The sequence below is a fragment of the Macaca mulatta genome, chromosome 10 (genome assembly GCF_049350105.2).
Source record: "Macaca mulatta isolate MMU2019108-1 chromosome 10, T2T-MMU8v2.0, whole genome shotgun sequence".
In the NCBI taxonomy this organism is placed as follows: domain Eukaryota; kingdom Metazoa; phylum Chordata; class Mammalia; order Primates; family Cercopithecidae; genus Macaca; species Macaca mulatta.
Window position 1 is genome coordinate 89538270 of NC_133415.1, and position 14726 is coordinate 89552995.

At 43.5% G+C, this 14726-nt stretch overlaps 1 protein-coding gene across 8 annotated transcripts in view; it reads right to left on the reverse strand.

Annotated features, from left to right (window-relative positions):
- NDRG3 (NDRG family member 3) overlaps nt 1-14726 on the reverse strand; it is a 92856-nt gene that overhangs the window by 24271 nt on the left and 53859 nt on the right. For all 8 annotated transcript variants that reach the window (XM_015149054.3, XM_077951758.1, XM_015149052.3 and 5 more), the window contains 5 exons: nt 10476-10581; nt 9278-9398; nt 5632-5694; nt 3917-3977; nt 2201-2287 (listed from right to left, as the gene is read on the reverse strand). In XM_015149054.3, the coding sequence (XP_015004540.1) occupies nt 2201-2287; nt 3917-3977; nt 5632-5694; nt 9278-9398; nt 10476-10581 (438 nt within the window). The remainder of the gene's footprint in view (nt 1-2200; nt 2288-3916; nt 3978-5631; nt 5695-9277; nt 9399-10475; nt 10582-14726) is intronic.

The following is a 14726-nucleotide window of genomic DNA, read 5'->3' on the forward strand; positions in this document are numbered from 1 at the left end:
CATGAAGTCAGGAGTTAGAGGCTAGCCTGACCAACATGGTGAAACTCCGTCTCTACTAAAAATACAAAACTTAGCTGGGCGTGGTGGCATGCATCTGTAATCCTGGCTACGCAAGAGGCTGAGGCAGGAGAATCACTTGAAACCGGGAGACGGAGGGTACAGTGAGCTGAGATCATGCCATTGCACACTCCAGCCTGGGCAACAAGAGCGAAACTCCGTCTCAAAATAACAAAAAACAAAAAACAAAAAAGACATTTAAGAACAGTACCTGGTACACAGTAAGCACTATATAGGTGTTACATTAAAAAAAAAAAAAATTATTATCCATCTCTTTAAATCCTTTTGTTTGTTTGTTTGTTTTTTTGAGATGGAGTCTCGCTGTGTCACCCAGGCTAGATGGAGTGCAGTGGTACAATCTTGGCTCACTGCAACCTTGCCTCCTGGGTTCAAGTGATTCTCCTGCCTCAGCCTCCTCAGTACCTGGGAATACAGGTGTGTGCTACCACGTGTGGCTAATTTTTGTATTTTTAGTAGAGATGGGGTTTCACCATGTTGGTCAGGCTGGTCTCGAACTCCTGACCTCAGGTGATCTGCCCACCTCGACCTCCCAAAGTGCTGGGATTACAGACGTGAGCCACCATGCTCTGCCCTCTTTAAATCTTTTTAAAGATCACTAACTACCTTTCAAATAAGTTCCTACATATCGACTTATTGAATCTCATGGTTTGAGTATCAATAAAGCTTTTTTTTTTTTTTTTTTTAGATAAGGTCTCTCTCTGTTGCCCAGGCAGGACTGCAGTAGCATGATCATGGCTCACTGCAGCCTTGAACACCTGGGTTCAAGAAATCCTTTCCCTTCAGCCTACCGAGTAGCTGGGACTACAAGCACGTACCACCTTTTACATTTTTGTAGAGACAGAGTCTTGTTCTGTTGACGAGGCTGGTCTTAAACTCCTGGACTCAAGCGATCCTCCTGCCTTGGCCTCCCAAAGTGCTATGACTACAGGCATGAGCCACCATGCCCAGCCAGATTCTTTTTTTTTTTTCGAGACAGGGTCTGTCTCTGTCACCCAGGCTGGAGTCCAGTGGCATGATCATGGCTCACTACAGCCTCGACCTGCTGGGTTCAAGCATTCTTCCCACCTCAGCTTACCGAGTAGCTGGAACCACAGACGTGTGCCACCACAACTGGCTTTTTTTTTTTTTTGAGACAGTCTTGTCTGCTGCCCAGGCTTGGAGTACAGTGGCACGATCTTGACTCACTGCAACCTCCGCCTCCCAGGTTCAAGCGATTCTCCTGCCTCAGCCTCCCGAGTAGCTGGGATTACAGGCATGCACCACCGGCTAATTTTGTATTTTTAGTAGAGATGGGGTTTCTCCATGTTGGTCAGGCTGGTCTCGAACTCCTGACCTCAAGTGATCCGCCCGCCTCAGCCTCCCAAAGTGCTGGGATTACAGGCGTGAGCCACCACGCCTGGCCCAAATTGTAATTTAGAACTACTGCTACACACAACTTGGATGAGTTTCACAAACACCGTGATGAATGAAAGAAACCAGACAGAGAATACATTTTCGGCCGGGCACAGTGACTCACGCCTGTAATCCCAGCACTTTGGGAGGCCAAGGTGGGCGAATCACGAGGTCAGGAGTTTGAGACCAGCCTGGCCAAAATGGTGAAACCCCATCTCTACTAAAAATACAAAAATTAGCTGGGCGTGGTGGCGCACACCTGTAGTCCCAGCTACTCGGGAGGATGAGGCAGAGAAATCGCTTGAACCAGTAGGCGGAGGTTGCAGTGAGCTGAGATCGCACCACTGCACTCCAGCCTAGGCGACAGAGTGAGACTCTGTCTCAAAAAAAAAAAAAGAAAAAAAAAAAGGAATACATTTTCTACAATTCCAATTTAACAGATAAAACTGTTTAAAAACAGATAAAACTTATCTCTGGTGGCAACAGTCAGAACAGGTAATTTCTGGGAAGGAGAAGAAGTATCAATTAGGAAAAGATACAAAGGAATCCCCTAGTGAGCTGGGAACATTCTGAAGTATCTTGATTGGATGGTGATTTTATATGTAAACAGTCTTCAAGCTGTATACTTAACATTTTTACCCTTAACTGTATATATACCTCAATGAAAAATTGGTAAGCTGTTTTGAGATGGGCGAAGATGAGCCGATGGACACCTTCATGTGGTACTTACTTTGGAAGCTGCCCAGTCAATCCAGCCTTTTGCGCAAGGGTCAACATTAATGAGCACAAGGCCTTCCACAAGCTCTGGATGGTTGAGCTGAAAGATGAGGCAAAGACGACAGTATGAAAGCTACACTCCCACAGTTCTTCTAAATAGTTGGAACATGATTGATCAATTCTTTCTTACATGCCTTAACGCCTCACATTTGAAAGTAAAACTACAAAGAAGGAGAACATGTGGAAAAATAGCTCTTGAAATCTGACTTAGCATCTGGAAACCAGTTTCTGGTTTTACTATCAAATTACTTATTTTACTATCAAATTATCTTGCCTTGCAAAGATCTATATGCAGTTGTTCAACTCATGGTGGATCTTTCTCATTGGGAAAGTGCCGTTGGCACAAGCGGCTGATCCACACTCATATATCTTTGTTCTCAACAGGGGCTTCTAAAGTATTTTTTTTTTTCCCCCAAAACCACCTGAACAGTTTATATCATCCTCAGAAGACTCTCCTATCACTGAGGAGGTATTGAAAAAAATAATGATAATAATTTCTGGCCGGGCACAGTGGCTCGTGCCTGTAATCCCAGCACTTTGGGAGGGTGAGAGGGGAGGATCATGATGTCAGGAGTTACAGACCAGCCTGACCAACATGGTGAAACCCCATCTCTACTAAAAATACAAAAATTAGCCAGGAGTATTGGCGGGCACCTGTAATCCCAGCTACTTAGGAGGCTGAGGCAGGAGAATCACTTAAACCCAGGAGGCAGAGGTTGCAGAGAGCCAAGATTGTGCCATTGCCCTCCAGGCTGGGTGACAGAGCAAGACTCCGGTCTCAAAAAAAAAAAAAAAATTTCTTTAAAACAAGTTCTAGCTCTCTAGCTTATTTAATTAATTAATTTATTTATTTTGAGACAAAGTTTCACTCTTGCTGCCCAGGCTGGTGCAGTGATGCAATCTCAGCTCACGACAACCTTGGCTTCCAGGATTCATGCAATTCTCCTGCCTCAGCCTCCCAAGTAGCTAAGATTACAGGATTACAGGCACTTGTCACCATGCCTGGCTAATTTTTATATTTTTAGTGGAGATGGGGTTTCACTATGTTGGCCAGGCTGGTCCGAACTGCCGACCTCAGGTGATCTGCCCACGTCAAACTCCCAAAGTGCTAGGATTACAAGCGTGGGCCACTGTGTCCAGCCCCTAGCCTACTTTTTTTCTCTTACTACAGTGATTACTTTCACTGTAGAAAATTTGATAAGCAGAGAAATTATAAAAAGCAGAAAATAAAATTTCACATTATCTTACCACACATCAATCCATTAATATTTTTTGGTACATTTTCTTCCAGTCCTTTCCTACAGTTATGACAAACTTTACATTTTGTCATATTCTATTCTATTCTAACTTTTTTGTTAACATTATAATGTATGCAAACCATGTATCATTATAAAGCTTTTTGTAAACTTAATTTTAATGGCTGTACAAAATTCCATTATAAGCAGCATCTAGGAATGGCTTTTTATTGATGACGTACTGTCCTCACTTGTGATTTTTCAAGTATTATAAGTACAAAGCAAGGCTTTATACAACCTGCATCTAAAGCTGACAGAAGTTACAGAAAAATTGACATAAGTCCCAGAATACTGCCTGGTCATTTAACACAGCATAATAGCTGTGACCCAGGCAGTGCCTCAAGCATGTTGAGGCTAATCCTCTATATACTTACTGCAAATCTGCTGAGGATGTAAGCTCCGGCTCCAACTCCAATTCCAATGACACTTTTCAGGCTGTGAATGGGACATAATGACAAATGACAGAGTCAACTTCATTTGGAGGCAGCACTGCATAACTGAAAGCATACAACCTGGGTTGAAATCCTGGCTCTGATATTTATTAGATGTGAGAATTTGGGCAAGTGCTTTTTTCCTTTTCCCTAACTTTCTGAGCCTCGGTTCCTTCCCTATCTATAAAACAAGGATCCCAGCTGGGCGCAGTGGTTCATGCCTGTAATCCTCATGCCTGCAATCCCAGCACTTTGGGAGGCTGAGGCAGGTGGATCACGAGGTCGGAAGATCAAGACCATCCTGGCCAACATGGTGAAACCCCGTCTCTACTAAAATACAAAAAATTAGCCAGGCATGGTGGCGTGTGCCTGTAGTCCCAGCTAAACAGGAGGCTGAGGCAGGAGAATCGTTTGAACCCGGGAGGCGGAGGCTGCAGTGAGCCAAGAGCACGCCACTGCACTCCAACCTGGTGACAGAGTGAGACTCCTTCTCAAAAACAACAACAAGAAGGATCCCACCACCTACTTTCAAGCTGGTTTTAATGGTTAAATAAAATATAACTAAGGCTGGGGGCAGTGGTTCACGCCTATGATCCCAGGACTGAGAGGCCAAGGCGGGTGGATCACTGAAGGTCAGGAGTTCAAGACCAGCCTGGCCAACATGATGAAACCCTGTCTCTACTAAAAATACAAAAAAAATTAGCCAGGTATGGTGGCCTGCACCTATAATCCCAGCTAAATGGGAGGCTGAGGCAGGAAAATCGTTTGAACCTGGGAGGCAGAGGTTGCAGTGAGCCAAGATCGCACCACTACACTCCAGACTGGGCAATGGAATCAGACTCCATCTCAAAAAAAAAAAAAAAAGTAGTGTATATATATATACATATATATACACACATATATATACACACACACAGACATACACACACACACACACACACACACACACACACACACACACACACACACACACACATATATAAAACTGAAACCTGGGAGTTATCCTTGGTAGCTTACTGTCAGTATCCAACCCATCAGCAAGTCAGTGGAGTCCACCTCCAGAATATATCCATCTACCTACTACTATCTACTTCAGTCATCCCCAACAGCAGCATCCAGTACCATGCTTTCATTATCTCTTGCCTGGACTATTGTTAAGTTTAACTGTTCTCCCTGCTTTCTCTGATTCCTCTCCAAAGCATTCTCTTCATAGTGAGATGAACCCCTTAAAAAAAATTTAAACAGCTTTATTTTTATTTTTTAGATACAGGGTGTCACTGTTACACGGGCTGGAGTGCAGGGGTGGGATCACAACTCACTGTAGCCTCAAACTCCTGTTGTTAAGTGATCTTCCCACCACTGGGCCCAGCTCAAGGTAGATTTCTAAATCTTCTAGGTCTCAGCGTATGTGCCACCTTCCTAGAGTAATTCCCTCACTAGCCTTACTAATGTAGATCCTGCCCTTATTCTCCATCACAACACCCCCACTGACTTATTTTATAAAACTTTATCATTTGTTTGCTTACTTGTTACCCCACTAAGCTCTAGAAGGACAGTGACTATTGTTTTCCTAACCATCGTATCTCTGAAACAGACACTAAAGAATTCGCCATAGAAAGTCAATAAAAACTGCACGAAAGACTACAGAATGAACCTACCTTAGGTGGGTAAGAACAGGAGGCAGCATTTCGGCCAGCTCATCCATTGTGGGGTACTGATACCTGAAATCCAGAAGGATATCTCCTGAATTAGAAAGTACTCACAATTCCCAGTTACTAGAACAGCTGGAAAGGTACAGAAGTCTTAGATAAAAGGCTGGGCACAATGGCTCACGCCTATAATCCCAGCACTTTGGGATACCGAGGTGGGCAGATCACCTGAGTTGGGAGTTCAAGACCAGCCTGACCAACATGGAGAAACCCCATCTCTACTAAAAATACAAAATTAGCCAGGCATGGTGGTGCGTGCCTGTAATCCCAGCTACTCGGGAGGCTGAGGCAGAAGAATCGCTTGAGCCTGGGAGGTGGAGGTTGCATTGAGCAGAAATCACGCTAATGCACTCCAGCCTGGGCAACAAGAGTGAAATTTCGCCCCCCTCCAAAAAAAAAAAAAAAAAAAGAAGTCTTAGATAAAAGCATTTCCTTTTACCAAAGGCTCAAAGGAGGTGATGTGGCACCTGAAAATGATTGTGGCATATTGTGTAACTCTCTACAACTGCCATGCTAAGGAGAAAGTAAAAGAATCCACTGTTTCTATATCCTAACGAGCAGCCCTTGAGACCAGAGGGTGCCACATGAAAAGAATTAGTAACACAGTTCTCTCTTAGGGTATTTCCAAACCTCTAACAATCACTTCAGTTGGAGTCCAGGCTCAGTAAACCTCTGGCAGTTAAGAGTCAACTCAGTAAGTGGGTCTTGGTCTACCGCTATATTTAGACAACTAAATGCAAAAATAAACAAAGGTTTTCTAGTTATGGGCACACAGTTACAAACCCTTAGCATGAATGCTTATTTGTTTCACTTAGGCATAGAATAACATAGTTATTTTTTAAAATTTATTATTAAATTTTTAAGAGACATGGTCTCACTCTGTCACCCAGGCTGGAGTGCAGTGGTGAAATCATAGCTCACTATAACCTTGAACTCCGGGGCTCAAGCTATCCTCCTGCCTCAGTCTCCTGTGTAGGTAGGACTACAGGCGCGTGCCACCACGCCTGGCTAATTTTTCAATTTTTTGTAGAGATGGAGTCGCACTATGTTGCCAGAGCTGGTCTTGAATTCCCGGCCTCAGGTGATCCTCCTACCTCGACCTAACAAAGTGCTAGAACTACAGGTGTGAGCCACTGTGTCTGGTATGGTTATTTTACTGTTTTTGAATTTGGTTCATAGTATGAACCATCTGATCCTAAGATATTCGAGCAAGCCCAGGAACAGACCCAGATCAGAATTCTTAGAAAAGTAGTAAGCATCTGACTGGGAGCGTTGGCTCACGCCTGTAATCCCAGCACTTTGGGAGGCCGAGGTGGGCAGATCATGAGGTCAGGAGATCAAGACCATCCTGGCTAACACAGTGAAACCCCATCTCTACTAAAAACACAAAAAATTAGCCGGGAGTGGTGGCAGGTGCCTGTAGTCCCAGCTACCTGGGAGGCTGATGCAGGAGAATGGTGTGAACCTGGGATGTGGAGCTTGCAGTGAGCGGAGATCTCGCCACTCCAGTCTGGGCAACAGAGTGGGACTCCATCTCACAAAAAAAAAAAAAAAAAAAAAAAAGAAAATACAAAAATTAGCCGGACATGCTGAAAATACAAAAATTAGCCAGGCGTGTTGGTGCACACTTGTAGTCCCAGCTAGTAGGGAGGCTGAGATGAGAGGATCACTTGAGCCCAGGAGGTTGAGGCTGCAGTGAGCCATGATCACGCCACTGTACTCCAGCCTGGGAAACAAAGCAATATCCTATCTCAAAAAGAAAAAAAAAAAAAAAAAGCGATTACAGAATTGAAGATGGAATTGATCCTAAGATGACCACTTATATATGAGGCAGTATCTGTTCTACATCCTGTTCTACATCTGACAGGGAAGTCAGCCTGCCTCTGCCTGAACACTTAAGGGATGGTGTGCTGTGGAACCATTTGTGCACAAAATAGAAAAAAGGAACTGGATCCAAATCTTGCTGGATATAAACTGACCACTGGCCAATTTGCATTATAGAGTCAGAACAGCACAGATTCTGGCACCAGACTGTCTGGGTTCAAATCTTAGTTCTGCCACTTATTTGCTATGTAATGTTAGCCATGTTACTTAATTTTTCTGGGGCCTCAGTTTCCTCACTTATAAAATGGGAATAATAGTAAACTTATCCCATAAGGTTATGAGGAGTAAATGAGTTAACAAATGTAAAGCATTTAAAGCAGTGTCTGGAACATGGTTTGAGTACTATTTAAGTATTAGCTATTATTTGTCTGCAATTGTCTATTTCCCAGCAGTCACTGGCCAAAGGCACCTCTGGAGATGAGTGAAAGGAGAAGGGAAGAATTAGCATTCCACAGTGTGTGTGCTCACTCCTCCTAAGGTCTTCTCGATAAGCACACCGTCCAGGGAACAAACAGGTAGGGAGCCTGTAACTCTGCCCTGCAAAGCAGACATAGGAGGAAGCTGAGAGTGCCAAAGCCAATCAATCGGCCCACACCTCTATCTGCCAGGACAGACTCTCAGAATAAATAGTTACACAGATAGTCAAATTTCCATGATCAGATTGAGAGTCAACTTTCCATTATCAGGATGGGGAGATGCTCCCAGGAAAGCTCAGGAGGACCTAAATTTGGGCCTAGGTAGTTGGGAGTTTTGAGGAAGGACACAAAAATGACAGTTTTGTTTTGTTTTGTTTCTGGGGACAGGGTCTTGTTCAGTCACCCAGGCACTGCAGCCTCAATCTTCTGGGCTCAAGTGATCCTCCCACCACAGCCTCCCAAGCAGATGGGAACACAGGTGAACGACACCATGCCTGGCTGGCTAATTTTTAAATTTTTTGTAGAGACAAGGTCTTCCTATGTTATCGAAGCTGGTCTTTTTTTTTTCTTGTTTTTTTTTTTTGAGACGGAGTCTCTTGCTCCATTGCCCAGGCTGGAGTGCTGTGGCTCGATCTTGGCTCACTGCAAGCTCCGCCTCCCAGGTTCAGGCCATTCTCCTGCCTCAGCCTCCTGAGTAGCTGGGACTACAGGCACCCGCCACCACACCCAGCTAATTTTTTGTATTTTTAGTAGAGATGGGGTTTCACCATGTTAGCCAGAATGGTCTTGATCTCCTGACCTCGTGATCCGCCCACCTTGGCCTCCCAAAGTGCTGGGATTACAGGCATGAGCCACCGCACCCGGCCCGCTATCCAGGCTGGTCTTGAACTCCAGGGCTCAAGCAATCCTCCTGCCTTGGCCTCCCAAAGTGCTGGGATTATAGGTGTGAGTCACCACATCTGGCTAAAAAATGACAGCTTTCAAATAGATAAGGAAGGGAAAGATAAAGACAGTGAGAAGTAGGTGTTCCAGATACTTATGCCTTGAGATTACAGGAAAGCAGGCACCTGCTACGGAGAGCCATTCCTGGATATGGGAAAACATACAGTTTCCCCCAAAAAACTGTAAATACCAGTCCTCTCAGCCCAAGGAGAGAAAATATGAGGATGGATGGTCAATAAGTATAACCTATAGACTGTAATAAAATCAAAGGGAAGCACAAACCACTTGTCCCATTGGAGCTCAGCCAGTTGCTCTGAGTGCTTATCTCCCAGATGATCTTTTTGTGGCCTTACCCTGTTGGGAAAGAGGGTGCACCTTCCTGCTGGCCTGGGGCATCCACATGACAGACAGCAAAGTGCTGGGTGATCTCGTGCATATCCTCAAAGTTAAAGAATGCATTGAAACAGGATTTATCTATAAGAATAAAAATACCCATAAGTCACAGGCTCTCCGTATCTCCTCAATTTTCCTCCACTCAGTCAATGCCTATCATCACCTCCTTTCACTGCTTTTTAACAACCAATCCACCAAAGTGAGGTGTCTGAACAATCTGTCTGATTCAAGCTGCCCTAAAGGCTGAATATAAGACATCTCATATTGAGATACATATTGAAAATAATTCTCAATTCTAAATAATGTCTGCAAAGTAGAAATTACTTTGTTAATGTTTGGTGGCTTCCGATTATTGCACAAAATAATCTTACACCCATAATGCTGTCATTTCTCATAGACATTATTCCTCTATCTCACAAAGAGACACTGATTATATCCCAAGAGCACAGGTGGAGTGAATGTCCTGAGCTGCTCACATTCACCTCATGGGAGTTTGCCTCTCGGCAAAATTGCCAGGGTGCAGGGAGGGGCTGCTGCTTCCACTTCTACCCTCTTTGTACACCTGCTTAAATCACTTCTCATGCCAAGGCGGCTACAAAAGCTTTAACACTCAACTGTAGCCTCAAATGCAGGGCATTTATGAAAGCCAGAGCAGCGTGAAAGAAAACACATGTATGCAGACTCTGTGTGTCCATGGCTGGGGCCAGAATCTTACACTACCATCTAGAAAAGTCCACTTAAAGTCACTGGTGACAGACTCTAGCAAGAACTCTTTTACTAATTCATTGAAGAGCTCACAACAAAGTTAAGTTCCAACTCTGAATTTTCTAACCTGAAACAAACAAACAAACAACAACAAAAAAAACAAAGTACAGGCTTGAAAACATGGATTTCAGTTCTACTTTCTTAAGCAATTCATTGTATAATCTTCAATCCTTTAGCAGACAAGAAGGTGAGATATGATTCTAGTATCCCCAAAATATATTCCCCTGCACACTTCCCAGGAACTTTATACCATTAACAAATGTGGGAACAAGGAGGGAAGGTTACCACAGAGAGGGGAAAACCTCTGCTCTATTAGAATATTATTGTTGTTTGGTTTTTAATATACAAAGATCAAGTATGATAAGAAGGGAAGGTGTAAAATCAAATACATACGGTTGAGGCCAATGTCATGATATGTTAGTATAACTGGTCTGTTTCCTTTGGGTAAGCCTCTTATAGTGACGTGGACCACACCATGAGTTGTTTCTATGTCATGTTCCTGTAACAAGATAACATAAGGTCTCAGAAAAAGCAGAATGAACTTCCCAGGTTGCCAAAGTTTTAAAATACCTGCTTTACCGCCATTTCCCACTAGCTGGGGCAGGACACATTAATAAACTACATGTTTATGCAGTGGCTCACGCCTGTAATCCCAGCAGTTTGGGAGGCTGAGGTGGGTGGATCACTTAAGGTCAGGACTTTGAGATCAGCCTGGACAACATGATGAAACCCTGTCTTTACTAAAAATACAAAAATCAGCCGGCTGTGGTGGCACACACATGTAATCCCAGCTACTTGGGAGGCTGAGGCTGGAGAATCACTTGAACCTGGGAGGCAGAGGGTGCAGTGAGATCGTGCTACTGCACTCTAGCCTGATGATAGAGCGAGACTTCATCTCAAAAAATAAAATAAAATAAAAGGAAATGGAAGATATGAAGAAGTTGCTGGGTAGCAAGTGAGAGGTTTCAGAGCTTCTGAACACATGTTCAGAAAATTTATAATTAATTTCAGTAGATAATTTCACTAGACACCTATGTGTGTGTCTGCCTAGGATCTCTTCTTTCCTGGGAGCTGCCCTTCTGTGTCATCCACACGTTATAGGGGTGGGTCTTGGCTACCACGTCTGTGGAACATAACCTTATGCCACAGCTTACTGGAGTCAGGGAGGCATCTGGCCCATGCTGAGTGAGTATCTTTCCCTAGGTATTTGTAATTGGAACTAAGAGATTCTAACTTCAGCTTGGCTCTTCTCTTGAAAAGAGGAATCAACTTGGGAGCTTTTAGTAGGCATTTCCACTACTCTACTTTCTGGTGCTAGTTGTGTGTACTTGTAAGTTCTAAGACATCCCTGATTGCCTCTGGTGTAAGCTATATTGGGTGAGTTTGTACCCTCTACTCCTAAAAGATCTTAACCAAGCCAATAAGTTAAAGATGTAGCCACAGCAAAGCTCAGGAACTGAATAAAGCAGACAAAGGATGCACCGAGCTGCTGGGAGTAGATGCCGCACTAAGAGTGGTTGGGTGGAAAAAAAAAAAGGGATTACAGAAAAGTTAACTGAGATTTATTCTAGTCATGCTCAAGTTTTACATTTCTCAAAAAAAAAAAAAAAAAAATTACCATGCTAGCCTAGTGAATTTCTGTTGATAAAGCCTGTAACTATCTCAGAAAGTCTTACATTAGGCAAGACAAGATGCACTCTGTCAATGAGAATCCCAAAAAAGGCAAAGCGCTTCCAGTTTAATTTCCTATCTAATAATGAACCTCATCAGAACTTTGGTTTCTCTGATGTGGGCCACAGAATATAATCTCAAGCTAATTGGACATCAATATATCTCAAATTACAGGCCGTAGGCTGGAGCTGATAGCCATCCCTATCAAATGAAACCATGCGTGACTCAATATTTCTGTTATTTTCTATTACTACTACCTCCTAGTCAAGTATATTCAAAGCCTTGAAAAATGAACGTAAGAAATGAAGACTAGAATAAGGTACTGTGTAGTGGCTATGAAATAAAGTACAGGCCAGGCATGGTGGCTCACACCTGTAATCCCAGCACTTTGGGAGGCCGAGGAGGGCAGATCACCTGAGGTCAGGAGTTCAAGACTAGCCTGGCCAAAATGGTGAAACCCTGTCTGTACAAATATACAAAAATTAGCCGGGCATGATGGCAGGTGCCTGTAATCCCAGCTACTCGGGAGGCTGAGGCACAAGAATTGCTTGAACCCGAGAGGTGAAGGTTGCAGTGAGCCAAGATTGTGACACTACTGCACTCCAGCCTGGGCGACAGACTGAGACTCCGTTTCAAAAAATAAATAAATAAATAAAGTATAAGGTTTGGATGGGGGAAGATAAAGAAATAACTTCCTATTTCTGTATTTCTCTTACAATAATGTCAGACTTATTAAAGGACTCACTTCCCGACCCTGGTTCATTCATTAAACATCTATTTATTGAATGCCACTCCATGCCAGACCCTAGACTGAGCTGTGGGGATAAAACAGTAAACTTGAGAAACGTGATCCCAGCCTTCACAAAGATTATGTTCTAGATAGGGAGGCACACAATAAACACAGAAACAAACCCACCCATAATAATAGCTTGTGATAGGTGCTATAAAAGAAACAAATAGAGTGCTATGATAAGAAAAGAAGACATTACCTTCACTAAACAGACAGGAAAATGGAAATTAAATTCAGTAAAATACTATTTCATACATACCACAATGGCAAAAACTTAAAGTTAGATAATGCCAAGTAGTGGCCAGGATGCAGAGAAATAAATAAGAACCAACATATACTGTTTTTTTGTTGTGTTTTCTTTTGTTTTTGAGACGGAGCCTTACTCTATTGCCCACCCAGGCTGGAGTGCAGTGGCATGATCTCAGCTCACTTCAACCTCCACTTCCCAGGTTAAAGCAATTCTCTTGCCCGTCTTCTGAGTAGCTGGGACTACAGGTACCACCACCATGCCCCACTAATTTTTGGATTTTTAGTAGAGATGGGGTTTCACCATGTTGTGCAGGCTGGTCTCGAACTCCTGACCTCAAGTGATCCACCTGCCTCGGCCTCCCAAAGTGTTGGAATTACAGGTGTGAGCCACCGTGCCCCACAAGAATCAACATATATTGTTGGTAAGGCATATAAACTGGAACAACTACTGGGAGAATAATTTGGTAATTTCTAGTAAAGTTAAGAGGTGCCTACCCTATAGCAATTTTACATATAGATATAATCTAAGGCTGGGGCCTTAGTTTCTGGTGCTAGCTGTATGTATTTGTAAGTTCTGAGACATCCCTGGATTGCCTCTGGTTTAAGCTGTATTGGTTTGTACCCTATACCCCTAAAGGATCTTAACCAAGGCAATGGTGGTGGCTCACGCCAGTAATCCCAGCACTTTGGGAGGCTGAGGTGAGAGGATCGCTTGAACTTAGTTCGAGACCAGCCCTGGCAACATAGCGAGACCACGTATCTACACACACACACAAAAACATTAGCCAGGTGTGGTGGCATGTGCCTATAATCCCAACTATTCGAGAGGCTGAGGCAGGAGAATGGCTTGAGCCCAGGAGGTGGAGGCTGCAATGAACTATGATCACAATACTGTACTCCAGCCTGGGTGACAGAGCAAGACCCTGTCTCAAACAACAACAACAACAACAACAACAACAACGACAACATATAATCTAAATGAACTATCAAAGATGGTCACATACACAAAAGGACACGTGCAGAGATGTACGGGTGACCCTCAAACACAAGGGTTAGTAATGCCAACCCTGCCAACCCACTGTGTAGTCAAAAATCCACATATAACTTTTGATGCCCCCAAAACTTAACTACTAATAACCTACTATTGACCAGAAGCCTTATTGATAACACAAACAGCTAACTAACACGTATTTTATATGTTATATTATATACTGCAGGGGTCCCCAACACCTGGGCCACAGACTGGTATCGGTCTGTGCCCTCTTAGGAACCGGGCCGCATAGAAGGTGAGTGGCAGGTAAGAGTGAAGCTTCATCTGTCTTAAGAGCTGCTGCCCATTGCACTGCCTGAGCTCCACCTCCTGTCAGATCAGCAGTGACCTTAGATTCTCATAGGAGCACGAACCCTATTGTGAACTAAGCATGCAAGGGATCTAGGTTGTGCACTCCTTATGAGAATCTAATGCCTGATGATCTATCACTGTCTCCCATCACCCCACATGGGACCATCTAGTTGCAGGAAAACAAGCTCAGGCCTCGCATTGATTCTACATTATGGTGAGTTGCATAATTATTTTATTATCTATTACAATGTAATAATAGAAAGTGTACAATAAATGCAATGTGTTTGAATCATCCCCAAACCATCTCCTACCCCCCAAGGATGTGGAAAAATTGTCTTCCACAAAACCGATCCCTGGTGCCAGAAAGGTTAAGGACCACTGATATACTGTATTCTTAATAAAGTAAGCTAAAGAAAAGAAAATGTTAAGAAAATCATAAGGCAGAGAAAATACATTTACTATTCATTAAGTGGAAGTGGATCATCACAAAGATCTTCATCCTTGTTATCTTGTTGAGTAGGCTGAGGATGAGGAGGAACAGGAGGGGTTGGTCTTGCCATCTCAAGGGTGGCAAAGAAGGAAGAGGTGGAGG